Below are 16,575 nucleotides of genomic sequence, written 5' to 3'. Positions count from 1 at the left end.
CATCTAGCTGTGACTTCCAGGCGGGGCCTGACTCTGGGTCTCCATGAACTGAGCAGCTTTGCTTAGTTGGCTCTTTGGTCTCCCAGCCTGCCTTCACTTCACCACCTGTAAAACAGTCTTCCTGATGGCAAATTCTATGGCTTGGAGTTCCTGCTGTGGTTCAGCAGGTTAAGAACCTGGCATAGTGTCCATGAGTTCAATCCCTGGCCTTGCTCAGTGGGTTAAGGATCCAGTGTTGCCGTGAGCTGTGGTGTAGGTTGCAAATATGTTGCTGTGGCTGTGGTGTAGGCCAGCAGCTGCATCTCTGATTCAGCCCCTAGCCTGGGAATCTCCATATGCCGCAGGAGCAGCCCTAGAAAGAAAGAAAAAAAAAGCCCAAATTCTATGGTTTTAAGATACATTTTAGAAGTTCTTGTCGTGGCACAGGAGAAACGAATCCAACTGGGAACCAAGAGGTTGCAGGTTTGATCCCTGGCCTCGCTCAGTGGGTTAAGGATCCGGTGTTGCCATGAGCTGTGGTGTAGGTCACAGATGCAGCTTGGATCCTTTGTTGCTGTGGTATAGGCCGGCACCTGTTGCTCTCATTCGACTCCTAGCCTGGGAACTTGCATATGCCGTTGGTGCGGCCCTAAAACAAACAAACAAACAAAAAAAGATACATTTTACAGTGTTAGTGTTCCATACTTGTTTTACCAGTTAGATCAGAGGACGAAGGCATTGGGCTGGTTGAAGAGGTAGTTTGTTGCTTTCGGCAGGATCTAACCATCAGAGGAGCCTGTGTACGTGCTGTGTGGCTGCAGTGGTTCCAGACCCGTCTAGACTCTCGTGTGGGGATTTAACTCTCTGAGGCAGCTCTGGGGCCCCTACTGTGGCTCCTGGGCCTTGAGTGGGATGAGGGAGGTTGGAGAACCGAGACTGAAGCAGGTGCAGGTGGGAGGTGGAGGCCTTGGGCTTGGTGTTGCGGCCTGCAGTCCCAGAGAAGGTGCCACCTGACCCTGTGCCTTGTGTGTTGCAGCAACATGGCCAACGCCCTGGCCAACGCCAGCTGCGAGCGCTGCCGGGGTGGCTTCGCGCCCGCGGAGAAGATCGTCAACAGCAATGGCGAGCTGTACCACGAGCAGTGCTTTGTGTGCGCCCAGTGCTTCCAGCAGTTCCCCGAGGGCCTCTTCTACGAGGTGGGTCTGCGCCCCTCGTGTTTGTCCCACCCCGGCTGGACCCCCTTCTCACTCCCATCTCTGATAGCACTGCTCTTGGGTGCTGCAGGTGGGGGCTCTGAGTGGGTGTGGGAGTCAGTGGTGTGGGTGTGACAGTGTTGGGAGTGGATGTGACTGGGTGTGAATGAAAGAGTGGGTTTGGATGTGTGAGAGTGGGTGTGGCTGTGTGTGTGAGTAGGTGTGAAAGTGGGTGTGGATATGTGTATATGAGAGTGAGTGGGTGGGGGTGAGAGTGAGTGTAAGTGGATGTGAGAGGGGGTGTGGCTGTGTGTGAGTTGGTGAGAGTGGATGTGAGTTGGTGAGAGGGTGTGAGTGAATGAATGAGAGTTGGTGTGAGTGAGTTGTGCAGGTGTGTGTGAACGTGGGTGGGTGTGAATGAGAGCGTGGGTGTGGGTGTGAGTCAGTGTGTAAACGTGGGTGGGTGGGTATGGACACAAGCGCTTGAGTGGGTGTGAGTGAGAGTGTTCCTTTGTGTGGGTGTGTCTGTGGTAACGTGTGCAGAGGACCACGTGTCCCCTGGAGAAGGCCACTGCTTGATTTTTTTCTTCCTGGCAGATTCAGACCTTTTCCTGTTTCACAAGCTGTTTCTGAGGAGGGAAGGGTCTTTATCAGCCGCTGGGCCAGCATTTTCCCACCAAGAGGTGTCCCCAGCAGGGAGGTCCTCGGCCAGCCCGGAGGGAAGCCACTTACCTGTCACCGCACAGAGCTTTGGAAAACGGAAAAAGTGTGCATCAGGGACACTGTTCTATTGACTGACACGTTTTTTGGCCCCCACTGTATCCCCAAAACATACCTTTCCTTCCACAAAATCCCTGGGCGTTGGCCAGGAATTGCTTTTACTGCCCAGAGTGATGGCTTTCAGGCTGGGGCCAGGGCGTTGGGCGAGGGAGCCCCAAGGCTGTGGGAGGGGCTGCCCAGGGGCCCAGAGGATGGCAGCAGGAGGAACAGTCTCACAAAGCTCTCATGGGGGCTCTGCCTAGGCAGGAAGGTCAGCCCCCGAGCACCTGTAAGGGGCTATGGGATCTACTTTGAGGACACACTGGGCTCCACGCTCAACCTGCCTTTTCTTCCTTGAAATGGTTTTGATCACAGCAGGTTTGTGACGTAAATGGGATTAGACCCTAGTTTGGTCCCTGACATATAAGATTTTTTGTTGAAATGGGGCAAAGTAAGGAGAGATTTCAGAGGAACAAGAGAGAAAGCCTATCTCCAGGCTCTATTTTCAAATGTTTTTTCTTATTTCCATGGCCCACTGTTCCCTCTCTGTCACTTCCTTTTTCCCACATGGTGTGTTCACTGGCCACTTTCGGGCAATAATATTGCACAGCAGCATCTGGACTTGGGGCCAGCTGGCCACCCGAGGGCACTTGGTCAGAGAGGCCATGGCTGATGGGAAGCAGGGTTGTCTTTGGCCGTGATTTTTAACATCTGATGGAGCCCACGCCCAGTCGAGGGTTTCTGGCCTCGTTCTCTGTTGCTGCACCCGAGAGAGGTTGTGGTCATGGAGGGAGTAGCACAGATTTGGGGTCTCACAGCCTTGGAACCCAGCCTCCCCTGGCTTTGGTGTAGGGACTGAACTTTTCTGTATTTTGGTTTTCTTTAATGGGGGAAAAGCCCCCATGTCAGGATGTGGGTTTGGATCTGGGCGGGCAGCAGAGCTGTACCCACCAGTGGGCCTCTCCCTGCCACATGGGCGCTGCTGCACGTGCCATGCCAGGGCCCCAAGTCCTCAGCTCTGCTGATGCTTGGAGCTTTGTTGGGGGCACCTTGAGCATTTGTTGGGTATTGAAAAATATCCCCAGTCTCTAGGTGCCCATTTGTGACAACCAGAAATCCCCCCTGGGGAGCAAAGTCATCCTCGGCCGAGACCTACTGCACTAACGTCCCTTCACGTAGGTAATGAACTTCACTGCAGCGGTTGTAAGTGGGCTTGTTCCCCAGACTGGACACAGAGCCCTGCACAAAACAGGACCTTCTCATGGTCCGTCTCTAAGAATCTGCAGCCAGAGTTGACTCTTGTGCCATAAATCTAATTAGAAAGTCTTTATAGGAAGAACTCGCTTAAAGACCCTGGGAGTTCCCATAGTGTCTCCGCAGCTTAAGGCCTTGCTCAGTGAGCTAAGGATCCAGTGTTGCTGTGAGCTGTGGTGTAGGCCGGCAGCTGTAGCTCCACTTCGACCCCTAGCCTGGGAACCTCCATATGCCAAAGGTGTGGCCCTAAAAAGAAAAAAGAAAGACCCTAGAGAAAGCATACACCTTTTTGTATAAGTTGGCACAGGGAGATAGGCACAGGCAGGCCTTGGAGATGGGGTGGGTTTGGGTCCAAACCACCCAGTAAAGCGAATATCGCCGTAAAGCCAGTCATACAAGGGTTCGCTTTTTGTTTGTTTCCTTGGAGTTTAGTTGATTTATAAGGTTATGCCACTACACATGGGTTTTTTTGGTTTCCTGGTGCACATGAAAGTGTATACTTAATAGACTACACTGTATGGAATATACTATATGTACACTACATGTCCATTTAGGGTAGTCTGTTAAGTATACAGTAGCATTATATCTAATGAACTACATACACACCTTAATTAAAAATAATGCTGCTGGAAAAATGGCACCAACAGACTTTCCCGAAGCAGGGTTGCCACAAACCTTCAGTTTGTAAAAAACACGTCTGCCAAGTGCAGTAAAGCAGGGTGTACTTACATACAATTCTCGGGTAGTTCATTGCTTAGCTGTTTAATAAAGTATCATCCTCATTTAGCAGAAGCCAAGACGTATTTTCTTGTTGTAATTAGAACCGGTCCCCAAATTGAAATTCGTTTTTCTCGGAGTTCCCGTCGTGGCGCAGTGGTTAACAAATCTGACTAGGAACCATGAGGTTGCAGGTTCGATCCCTGCCCTTGCTCAGTGGGTTAACAATCCGGCATTGCCGTGAGCTGTGGTGTAGGTCGCAGATGCGGCTCGGATCCAGCGTTGCTGTGGCTCTGGCATAGGCTGGCAGCTACAGCTCCGATTCGACCCCTAGCCTGGGAACCTCCATATGCCGCGGGAACGGCCCAAGAAATGGCAAAAAGACAAAAATAAATAAAAAAATTCGTTTTTCTCTTTTCAAATATTCTATTTCTGCCGTTTAATGTAAATAACTTTTAAATCTAAATGATTATAAAAGTCACTCTGTTATTCCTGGTTTACATCTGCCCTGAAGAGGCCAGTCAGTTAGCTGGTGTGGGGGCGGCAAAGACAGGCGTGTTCTCTTCCACCGGGTTAGCGCCATTGCAGTGATCTGGAGTGGTTCCCTAGGACAATGTCTGTGAGCCTGCTAGGGCACATGCTCCTGGATACAGCTATCCCTGCTGTCTATTCACTTGCTCAGCAAGTACCCACGAAAGCACCTGTGATGTGGCCTGCTGTAAGTGACAGGCTGTGTGCTGGTTCCAACCTAAGTACAGTTTTCAGAGGGATTTAAGTAGGATTGGGCAGCTTTGGTGATTCTTTTCATCATTTTCAGAAAGTCTAGAGATTATGTGAGTGCGTGGTTATGTGTGATTAGGGACTTGAAATTCGGCATTGTGGTTGTCTTCAAACAGATCTGTCTTCAGATATCTTTTATCGGTATCTCCACAACCTCCAATACCTGTGAAGAAGTTTTTTGGTTTTTTGGTTTTGGCTGCACCCAAGGCATGTGGAATCCATTCCTGGGCCTGGGATCTAACCTGCACCACAGCAGTGACAGTGCCAGATCCTTAACCAGGGAACTCCCAGAAGTATTTGTAAAATGGCCAGTCACGGTGGCATGAGGAGGATTAGATGCCATTTCTAGGGAGAAACCCATTCACATGCAGCCCCAACCCTGACTGAGTAGCCACTGCACTGCCTCCTAAATCCGACCTTGTGACATCTGGGGTTTTCGCCACTAAAAGGATTATCTTAATTCTTCCCCAAAGAACACGCTTTGTGAAATAAAGCGGAGCCAACGGTTCCAGAGTGAATTGACTCCAAAGGCTACCGACAGGCTGGACTGAGGCCGTGTCTGGCAACCTTCTCCAGCTCTGCTCTGGCCCGACTCGGGCCAGGGCTTCGGTCACACCTCACCTTTCTTTCTCCTTAGTTTGAATTTCCCTAGTGTGGCCTTTTTTCCATCACAAATGCGAAACAGGAAAGACCAATTGATGGGGAATGATTTAGTGGAAAGACACTTTACAAAGAGGTTTCGTCCCTCATTTCCTCTAACAGGGGATGGTAATGACTCAGGAAGGCTGCAGCCTTGGGGGAGATGAGTGGGAGGAAACAGGCCCACTGCTGGCCCCCTGCTCAGACCATGTCCGCACATGCCTGGAAATGAATCCATCTGCTGAGCCTCTGATTCTGAGCTTTCTTTAAAGCAGCAAAATTCTGTTTTTCCCCCAAAAGGATCTTCACAAAATGCAAAACAAAACTTAAAACTCCTTGGAGTTCCCTGGTGGCTCAGTAGATTAAGGATCCTGCCTTGTCACTACAGCAGTTCTGGTCGCTTCTGTGGTATGGATTCAATCTCTGGCCCAGGAATTCTTCCACATGCCGAGGGCACATCCAAAAAAAAAAGAAGAAGATGAAGAAGAGCTGTTCTTGGCTGGAGTCCCCTGAACCACTCGTCCTGCAGCTGATAGGTCCCGGCTTCTTCGGCCTCTTGTTAAACACTGCTGATTCAGTGTGTTAACATCTTTTACTCTACAGGCTTATTCTGTGTTAACCCAGTTTCGGGTTTGTAGCATGTACTAGCAATATTCCTGGGAGTTTGATTCTTCCAGCTTCCTGATTTCAGATTTTTTTTCACTGTACATCTCAGAGTTTTATTTGCATCAGCTTCCGGCCCTTCCCAGGGGTTCGTGTGTTTGCTCATCTCTGCACACTTAGAGAAGAGGTAGTGTCCCCTTGCAGAAGCCTTCCTGGTTGCTGTGTGGGTGGTTTCCAGGGAACCTGTTTCCGAACCCTCAGGGTTTGCTTTCAGGGATTCTTCTTCAATTCGATTTGCCTGATCATGTTTTTTATTCACAACAGCGCCTACTCCTCCCACTTGATAAAAAAAAAAAAAAAACTCAAATTTTACTGTGACAAATTCCTATAGGACACCAACCAAAATGGATTTGTCAGGGTCCCTAAACCTTAGGCTTCCCATCTTTCCTGGCTTCTGTATTTTACTGCTAAGGGTGGATCCTGGCTTGGGAGCTGTGTGTTTGCTCTGTACGCAGGTGTATGGCAGGGTTGGGAATGTGAGGCGTCCTTTAGGACTCTGCCTCTTCGTCCCCTAATTTCAAAGGGACTCATCCTTTTAAGGCAGAGAGAGCCATGGAGAGAGGGTGAGTGTGTGCTGTGAGGCTCACAGGCCCTGAGACGTGCGGAGCCTGTGTCTGGGGTGGGTCCGGGCCCCCGCCAGGCTGCATCCCCGCTTATTACCTCCACGTGCTGCCCATTAGAATCACAGCTTTAAAGACTTGTTTAAATCACAACCAACTCTCATTTTTTCACTTTCTGGTAACAAATACATGTGCTAACCGCCAGGCCTCCTTTTGATTTATTTTTTTAAGTAATATATGTCTTTCTCTTTCTGTTAAATACAGAGTAGTTGCTGATCATTTCTTTTATTTTTCTCATTAAACTTTGGGGGGTTTTTTTTGGTCCTTTTTTGGGGCCACACCCACAGCATATGGAGGTTCCTAGGCTAGGGGTCGAATTGGAGCTACAGCTACACCACATCCATAGCAACACTGGATCTTAACCCACTAAGCGAGGCCAGGGATCAGACCCTCATCCTGGGGGATACTAGTCGGGTTTGTTTCTGCTGAGCCATGACGGGAACGCCTTAAACTTTGTTTTAATGGGTCTCAAAATTTTGAGACAGATTTCTGGTCAAGTTATTTCCATTTAAAAAAAAAATACTGATTTTAAAAACTAATAAATTCAAGCCATCACACACGGGCACACATGCTCCACAAAGCACTCCTTTCCTTCTAAATGTGTTAGGAGGCCTGTTATTCTTAACCAGCCTCTCACTTAATGACCAGTTGAGATAGTTCTGAGTTTTCTTCCTCCCCTGCCAAGACTGGGGGCAGGTAAAAAGTAGTCATTTCTAACTAATTTAATGGGGTTATTTCTGCGTCTTTATATTTTCTTTTTAAAGTTACTGCTAGCAGCTCAGTATCAGATTTCTGTGCATGTACATAGTATACACTCAGTAGAGGAATATATCTCACTTATAAGAACCTCTGTGTCAGGCTGCACATTACACTGTGCTGTGATAGAATACTGAGTAACAGCATACTGAGTTATTATCTTCTGTTTGTAACTTTTAATAATGGATTCGTCAAGTGTATCAGAGCTCATTTGAGTTTAAAAATGAAGTAAGACTTTTCCTGGCACAGGGTAAATCTGCTCTTCTTGGTTCAGTAAATTGAATGAGCTACACCTCCAGCTGATTTCCATAGTTTGAGGAAATTGAATTGACAACTGGTACCTCATTTAAAATAGATTTTGATAAACATTATGTGATTTTTTTTTTTTTTTTTTTTTTTTTTTTTTTAAGGGCTGCACCCACAGCACATGGAAGTTCCCAGCCTAGGGGTCAAACCGAAACCATAGCCGCTAACCTACACGACAGCCACAGCCACAGCCACTTGGGATCCGAGCTGCATCTGCGACCTACACCACAGCTCACAGCAATGCCGGATCCTTAACCCACTGAGCAAGGCCAGGGATCGAACCTGCATTCTCATGAACGCTAATCAGATTTGTTTCTACTGAGCCACGAAGAGAACTCCTTAGGTGACTTTTTAACATAAAACTTGTAAGGAGCTCAAAGATCTGAAGGGAAACATTATATAATTCTCTTGATTTATTTATGTGATTCGGGGTACAAGCAACTCCCCCAAAATAGCAATTAAATTTAGAATTAATGTTGCACTCTGACCCTTCCAGTGGTGAGTCCTCCTTCTCTGTGGATGCATGAAAAAATTATGAGGGTAGAGTGGTCCTGCCCATCTCTTAAGATACGTTTCCCTTGTAAGCAGTTAGTACAATTTAACATTTGTAACATTTATGTTTTGATCATTTGTGTACAAGTCATCATTGTAATAACTTAATCCAGAAGAAAAAGAATGTTAACCTTTAAGGCGGTATGGATTCAGAAAGTTAAACAGGAGTTCCCGTCGTGGCTCAGTGGTTAGCGAAACCAAGTGGCATCCATGAGGATGTGGTTTCAATCCCTGGCCTCCCTCAGTGGGTTAAGGATCAAGTGTTGCCACGAGCTGTGGTGTAGGTTGCAGATGCAGCTCAGATGCTGTGTTGCTGTGGCTGTGGTGTAGACCAGTGACTGCAGCTCTGACTGGACCCCTAGCCTGAGAGTCTCCATATGCCACAGGTATGGCCCTAAAAAGACCAAAAACAAATAAATTTTTTAATTTGCACTATACATTTTAATTGTAGAGAAGCATGGTAGGATGATCAGTTAAAGATGTTAAAAAGTATTGTAGTAGTGGGGGAGGGAGTGGGATGGACTGGGAGTTGGGGTTAGTAGATGCAGACTGTTGCATTTGGAGTGAATAAGCAATGAGATCCTGCTGTACAGCACTGGGATATAACACTGTATACCAGCTGTAATGGAAAAAATAAAAATAAAAATCATTAAATAAAAAAATAAAGTAAAAAAAAAATACTGTAGTAACATAAACTCTCAGGGGAATGAAATAAAAACAGTCAAGGGGAGAAATAAAGGCTAAATTTTCCACCTGTAAGAGAAGCATATGCGTGTGTTTGCATATATGTGTATGTGTAGCCTGTTCCTGTGGCACATAGAGGTTCCCAAGCTAGGGACTGAACCTGCATCACAACAGTGACCTAAGCTGCTACAGTGACAACACTGGTCCTTAACCCACTGAACCACCAGAAAACTCCCAATAATTTTTTTTTTTTCTTTTTTTAGGGCCACACCTGCGGCATATGGAAGTTCTGAGGCTAGTGATCAAACTGGAGCTACCGCTGCCAGCCATGGCAGTGCGGGACGCTGAGCTGTGTCTGCAACCTACACCACAGCTCACAGCAATGCCGGATCCTTAACCCACTGAGTGAGGCTAGGGATTGAACCCGCATCCTCATGGATCCTAGTTAGTCAGGTTCATCAACCACTGAGCCATAAAGAGAACTCCCCAAGAATATTTTTTTTAATGGGTTGTGGCTGTTTTAAAATACTTACATTTAAAATCTGCTAGAGTGCTTACTGTTTGTAAATATTTTTTAACACAGAAAGGGGTTTGTATGTATGTGCACATCTTCCAGGGAGGTGTCAGGTTCCTGAAGGTAGAGAGACAGCTGAACCACAGGGAAGCCAGGGACTTGGGGGCAGGGGTCAGGGGATGGACTCACCCTTCCTTGGGGGTAGAGTGTGGTTCTGGATACCCACACGTGGGTGTGTGAAAGGCACGAAGGTGTGTCTGCCCTGAGGAATCCCAGGATGGGGAGAGCCCCAGTTCAGAAGCATCAGCCCCTCGGTCTCTGTAGAGTAGTACTCACGCTCATCCTCGGAGTGTTGGCTCTTTCCAAGTCGGCGGTACTCTCTGTTTCAGTTTGAAGGAAGGAAGTACTGTGAACATGATTTTCAGATGCTCTTTGCTCCCTGCTGTCATCAGTGTGGTAAGTCTCGCTGCTAGGTGCACAGCGAAAAGTAAGTGTCCTTCAGGATTTCACACTCTACCCTGGACTCTCGTTCTGCTGACGAACACGGAGCTGTTAGGAACTTACTGTTCCCCTTCCCTTCCTGACTGTGAACAGTCTGGAGCAGAGGTGAGCTCTGAGGCCCTCCGGGGGAAGGTGGCCAGAACCAGCTGGACTTCTGTGCCATGGCTTTTGGGTGGCCAGAGCACCATCTGCAGGGGCTTCGGGTGCTGGGGGGTGGCGGAGGCTGTGTGTCCCATGGCAAGAGTGGAATGTTGCTGGGGTTGAAGGAAAGAAGCAATTAAGTAGGTGTCACAAGAATGCGTGCTGCGAATTTCCTGTTTTCTGGGTAGATGAGCAGGAGTAACCCAAAGGCACCCAGCAGAGGGAGAGCCCAGTGCCTCCTTGGGGGAGGGGCGGGGGAGCCCATGAGGAGCTGTGCTGAGACAGCCTGAAAATAGAGCTAAGGAATCAAAGACCCAGGCTCAGAGGAAGTGAAACCCTTTGGCTAAGGCGTCCCTGCAGCGGCGCCAGGTTCTCCCTTGGCTACAGCCACGCCTTCTCCCGGCAGGTGAGTTCATCATCGGCCGTGTCATCAAAGCCATGAACAACAGCTGGCATCCCGAGTGCTTCCGCTGCGACCTCTGCCAGGAGGTCCTGGCCGACATCGGGTTTGTCAAGAACGCTGGCAGGTAGGAGACCAACAACGCCCCAACACCGCTGGTTGTGAGTGGGCAGAGCCCCCCGGTCAGCGCCTGCCGTCCCACTACTACCCTGGGCCACTGAGTCAGAACCGGTCCTGGGCCTGGGAAGAGGCAGGGGCTTTCGGGGCAGTGGGGCACGGGTGCCAGAGAGAGTTTCTTAAAGATCATCCCATCATCTAGGTTGGAATAGATACCTCTTCATGAAAAATGAGGGTTTGATTCTGCCCTTTTAATAAGCACAGCAATGATTTAAAGAAATGGTTTCTTTAATTTCTTTTCAGAGATATAGGGAACTTTTTTTTTTTAATTATTAGGAAGAAACTTAGCTGTCAAATTTAAATTTAGAAATTTTAAATTTCTAAAAAAGTTTTGGCTCTGCCTGTTTAGGCATCTGTGTCGCCCCTGTCACAACCGTGAGAAAGCCCGAGGCCTTGGAAAATACATCTGCCAGAAGTGTCATGCCATCATTGATGAGCAGCCTCTGATATTCAAGAACGACCCCTACCACCCGGACCACTTCAACTGCGCCAACTGCGGGTACCTGAGTTCCTCCTGTATTATTGTACAATTGGTGGGGAGAAGGGATTTCTCTGGCAACCAGATTGGTTCTGTTCCAACTTTTAATCTGGAAATTTTTAACCCTGTAAAAAGTCAAGAGAATAATAGAAAGATTATGACATACCTGTCATTCAGTTTCACCAGGTAACATGTTCCCAAATTTGAGAGTGTGTGTGTGTGTATACACATAGACATGTGCTCATATTAAATAAAATATCCAGGAGTTTAAATAGTTCATATTAAATAAAATATCCAGGAGTTCCTGCTGTGGCACAACGGGATTGGCAGTGTCTCTGCACCATTGGGACGTGGGTTCAATCCCAGCCCAGCACAGTGAGTTAAGGATCAGGAGATGCCACCCCTGCAGTGTAGGTCACGACTGTGGCTGGGATCTGATCCCTGCCCAGAAACTCCATATGCCCAGAAAAGAAGAAAAATCCACGGAGTTCCCATCATGGCTCAGCGGTTAAGGAATCTGACTGGGAACCATGAGGTCGTGGGTTCGATCCCTGGCCTTGCTCAGTGGGTTAATGATCCGGCGTTGCCACGAACTGTGGTGTAGATTACAGATGCTCGGATCCCGCGTCGCTGTGACTGTGGTGTAGGCCAGCGGCTACAGCTCTGATTAGACTCCTAGCCTGAGAACCTCCATAAGCCATGGGAGAGGCCCTAGAAAAGGCAAAAAGACAAAAAAAAAAAAAAAAAAGAATAGAAAAAGAAAAAAAAGAAAAAATCCATATAGAATAACCCCCCCCAAAAAAACTTTAAAGAGCCTTATTTTTGTACATATGTAACTTTTCACAGTTCTAACAATTAGAGCATTAAATTCTGTTTATTTACTTTTGCTCTATTTACATCTAAAGGGAGTATTTTTTCCTTCCAAAACTCATAAGTCGTTAGGCTATGAGTTTTGGAATTTGCTGTATTAAAAATTATTTTTTCAGGAGTTCCCGTCGTGGCGCAGTGGTTAACGAATCCGACTAGGAACCATGAGGTTGCGGGTTCGGTCCCTGCCCTTGCTCAGTGGGTTAACGATCCGGCGTTGCCGTGAGCTGTGGTGTAGGTTGCAGACGCGGCTCGGATCCCGCATTGCTGTGGCTCTGGCGTAGGCCGGTGGCTACAGCTCCGATTCAACCCCTAGCCTGGGAACCTCCATATGCCGCGGGAGCGGCCCAAGAAATAGCAACAATAACAACAACAATAACAACAAAAAAGACAAAAGACAAAAAAAAAGAAAAAAAAATTATTTTTTCAGCCACACCTGTGGCATATGGAAATTCCCAGGCCAGAGATCAAATCTGAGACACAGCTATGACCTGAGACACAGCTGCAGCAGCACCAGATCCTTAACCCACTGTGCCACATGGGAACTCCCAGTATAAAAATTTAATGGAAAAGATACTTGACTGTAGTCCTTGTGGAGTTTCTGCCGGGGGCAGGGGGCGGGCGGGGGTGGGGGAGAGACGAGGTGAAGGCAGATGGCTTCTTTTGGGGAGTTCATCTTCTGCTGTTCCTCGTTTTCTTGTCTGTCCTCCCTCTGTTCATCTCTCATTAGCACTGCTCCTTTTAAATCAGATCTTTTAAAACAGATGAAATTCATCTTGCCTTGGGGCCTTTTCTAGCTGAATGTTTATTGACCCAGGAAACTGAAAAATGACAACAAACTTAAGCTTTCATTTATGTATTTTCTGTTAACGCATAAGTATTCTTAGCAGCTGGTTGGTAAATGTTAGTAAATGGAAGTAGCCTCCGAATCCCTGGGGAGATATTATCAGTGTGTCTGCGTGCTCCCATCACCCTCCTTCCCCTGCCCCCTCCCCCCAAGCTTTTTAAGGAAGACGCACCAACTGCGATGTGGTAATAGACCAGGGAATGCTCACTAGGGCCAGTGCGTTGGTGCGTGTCCCGCTCATTCATACGTTTTATCCTGATTGTGTGGTGTTGCGGTTTCAAGTGGAATCTGATCTCGATGAGGCTGCCCTGATCACCTCCAGCGGGGAGCAGAGCACCAGAGGGAGTGCGGGGGTGGTCTTCTGGAGCAGCCTTCACACTGGCTGCCTGCCATCCTCCAGTGACGTCATTCAGCTCGTCTCCTTCTCGTGGGCAGGAAGGAACTGACGGCGGACGCCCGGGAGCTGAAGGGGGAGCTGTACTGCCTGCCGTGTCACGACAAAATGGGGGTGCCCATCTGTGGCGCCTGCCGCCGGCCCATTGAAGGGCGCGTGGTGAACGCCATGGGCAAGCAGTGGCACGTGGAGGTGGGTCCCAGGAACCCCTGCACGCCCGTGGGTCAGGGGTGCTGGTGAGGTTGGGAGATGATAATGGGAAGGTATGGGCTTTTTGTGGAGGCCGGGGGACGTAGACCTCCCCGGCTCTGTGCCCTTACCAGGATGATGCAAAAGCACCATCTTTGTTCCCAGATCCCTACGTCCTTGAGCCAGCAGGTGTCCTGGCCCAACCCAGAGATGCTTCCGGCGTGTTCACCTCTGTGCTGTTGGCATCTACCTGGACGGAGACTGGACACACTGCAGGGTCATCAGTGGCCCGAGCCACATGACCACTCCAGGCCTCTCATGTTTCTTTTCTGCAGCCACTTTAGCTTTGGGGTTTTGCTTCATTACAAAAATAAAAGAGGGCAGTCTGCAAATGACCTAACACACTTTCTTCCAGCATTTTGTGTGTGCCAAGTGTGAAAAGCCATTTCTCGGACATCGCCACTACGAGAGGAAGGGCCTGGCGTACTGTGAAACCCACTATAACCAGGTAGGGCTGGGCTGGCTGGCGCTTGGACACTTGTGAGTCTGAGCTTTCCAGGACTTCAGCTATAAGGAGTGCTAGTGGGAAGTGTGAATTGGTCTATAAAGATTGTTTTTAGCTTTTTATTTGGAAAATCATTTCAGACTCAGAAAAAGGTGGTCAAATAAAAATGCAGAGATTGGAGTTCCTGTCGTGGCTCAGTGGTTAACGAATCCGACTAGGAACCATGAGATTGTGGGTTCGATCCCTGGCCTTGCTCAGTGGGTTAAGGATCCGGTGTTGCTGTGAGCTGTGGTGTAGGTTGCAGACGCGGCTTGGATCCTGCATTGCTGTGACTCTGGTGTAGGCCGGTGGCTACAGCTCCGATTCAACCCCTGGCCTGGGAACCTCCATATGCCTTGGCAGTGGCCCAAGAAATGGCAAAAAGACAAAAATATATATATATATATATACAGAGATTACCTACACCTGTTTTACTCAAGTTCACAATTTGCTTCGTCATTGGCATGTCATGCTCTCTGCAAAGACACACACTTATATAAATGCATGATTCATATACAAATTTATGTCTCTATGTAAACAAACACACTCAGATTTTTTTCTGAAGCCTTTAACGATAAGTTCATTAGGTCCTTTACCCCTAAACACTTCAATGTGTATTTCCCAGGAATACAGATCTCTCTAATGTAACCATCATTATCAGTAAGATCACTTTAATCTGTTCATTCCAGTTTTGTCACTTGGCCCAGTAATGTCCTTATACCATTTTTTTTTTTTTCCCACTCCAGTACCTGAACTGGTGTATGGTTTCATGTTTCCTTTGCCTCCTGAAATCCAGAACATTTCCAGAGCCTTTTGTTTGTTTGTTTTTGATCATAATGAAAAGTAAATTATTTTCATTGTAAGAAGTAAAAATCTAGTCAGTGATCTTTTGCTGATTTTCTCTAGAAATGATAAAGTCTGGGTTTAGGCAGCCAACTGTTTAAGTAGTACAAAGAACTGAAATTACAGTGTTTGGTGTTCTGATACTTGCTTGTAACATACCTCTACTTTTTACTGTTTTTGGTTTTTTTTCTCAGCTATTTGGTGATGTTTGTTTCCACTGCAACCGTGTTATAGAAGGTGATGGTAAGTCTGTAGGGATTTTATATTTTTATTTTTTGATACAAGAACCCTGGGGTCATGTAAAAATTAAAGGTTGTTTGGAATGTAATCAGTTACTTTTTATCTTTCTTTGGCATATTTCCCAAGTAACCTCCAGCACTGCGGTGACATCCTAAGAGCTGGTCCTATTACTCGTTCTGGGTAATACTGGAGGCCAGTGCCACAGAATGGGTACCGCATGAGTGGCCGACCGTGGGGTCAGCTCTTTGTTCCAGCCCTGGGATTACGTACAGCAGTATTTATCAGGGGCATTTAGGAAAGGTCACTGGAACTCTGCACACGTGGACACCTGGCAGTCATCTGTAGACCCTGCCAGGATGCACCACTGTGGTGATGAGGCCGATTTGGCTGGGACAGATAGGAAGCAGCTGTGTTTGTGATGGTCGCTAGCAAATTCTGCCAAAAACTTCCCAGCAGAGTTCTAAACATTCCTTTTTCCAGCCAGTTTCATGGGCTCTTGGCAGAGAGCCCGATTCAGGCAGTACTTTACAAAGCACTGCCCATGGAGTTCCTGTCGTGGCTCAGTGGTTAATGAACCCAATTAGCATCCATGAGGATGCAGGTTCGATTCCTGACCTTGCTCAGTGGGTTAAGGACCTGGCGTTGCTGTGAGCTGTGGTGTAGGTTGCGATGCAGCTCAGATCTGGTGTTGCTGTGGCTGTGGTGTAGGCTGGCAAGCACAGCTCCGATTTGACCCCTAGCCTGGGAACTTCCATATGCCGAGGGTGCGGCCCTAAAAAGACAAAAAAAAATTAAAAAATAAAAAGCAAAGCACTGCCCATGTGCATTGACAGAAGGGTTCCTTCAGGAAAGCAGTCTTCAGTGCCCTGGGAAGTAACTCATAGCTCCCACCTTGGTGTCAGCTTGGAAGAAAGACTCCAGGCAGTAAGCCAGTGTCTGGATTTTGAGGGGATTTGGGGTTTTTTTGTTTTTGTTTTTGTTTTTTTTAGTTTTGTTTTGGCTTGACCTGCAACATGTGAAAGTTCCCAGGCCAGGACTGAAACTGTACCGTAGCAGCAACCTGAGCCACAGCTGTGACAACACTGAATCCTTAACCTGCTGACCCACCAGGGAACTCCTGTGTTTCAATAATGTGGAAGAGTAGGCTTGGTAAGTAAATGAAGAAAGCTGACCGGTGCAGGAGTTCCTGTCATGACTTAGTGGAAACGAATCTGACTAGCATCTATGAGGACGCAGGTTCGATCCCTGGCCTCACTCAATGGGTTATGGATCTGGTGTTGCCGTGAAATGTGTAGGTCACAGACATGGCTCAGATCTGGCGTTGCTATGGCTGTGATGTACTCCGGCAGCTACAGGTCCAATTGGACCCATGGCCTGGGAACCTCTATGTGCCATTGGTGTGGCCCTAAAAAAACCAAAAAAAAAAGAAAAGCAAAGACAGTTGACTGGTGCAGTGCTAAGCGCACTGAGATTTTTAGGCATGTGGTACTTCTGTGAGAACAGCCTCCCCAGGGGACGTGGAAGTGACCCAAGGTCCC

At 47.8% G+C, this 16,575-nt stretch overlaps 1 protein-coding gene across 26 annotated transcripts in view; it reads left to right on the top strand.

The window, feature by feature from the left end:
* The window catches only part of LIMS1 (LIM zinc finger domain containing 1), a 97,142-nt gene that overhangs the window by 74,097 nt on the left and 6,470 nt on the right, over positions 1–16,575 (top strand). For 16 of the 26 annotated variants that reach the window (XM_021085645.2, XM_085015543.1, XM_021085644.2 and 13 more), the window contains 7 exon segments: positions 1,016–1,175; positions 9,806–9,872; positions 10,465–10,585; positions 10,985–11,134; positions 13,263–13,413; positions 13,826–13,918; positions 14,992–15,040. In XM_021085645.2, the coding sequence (XP_020941304.1) occupies positions 1,016–1,175; positions 9,806–9,872; positions 10,465–10,585; positions 10,985–11,134; positions 13,263–13,413; positions 13,826–13,918; positions 14,992–15,040 (791 nt within the window). 26 annotated transcript variants of the gene reach the window in all.

Source organism: Sus scrofa, chromosome 3, assembly GCF_054392235.1.
Source record: "Sus scrofa isolate SSC_HxYL_T2T_F1_AM1 chromosome 3, Sscrofa_HxYL_maternal_Yorkshire_Landrace_v2.0, whole genome shotgun sequence".
Classification (NCBI taxonomy): Eukaryota; Metazoa; Chordata; class Mammalia; order Artiodactyla; family Suidae; genus Sus; species Sus scrofa.
Note: the sequence above shows the minus strand (reverse complement) of the source record. Positions and strands in the feature narration are given on the sequence as shown.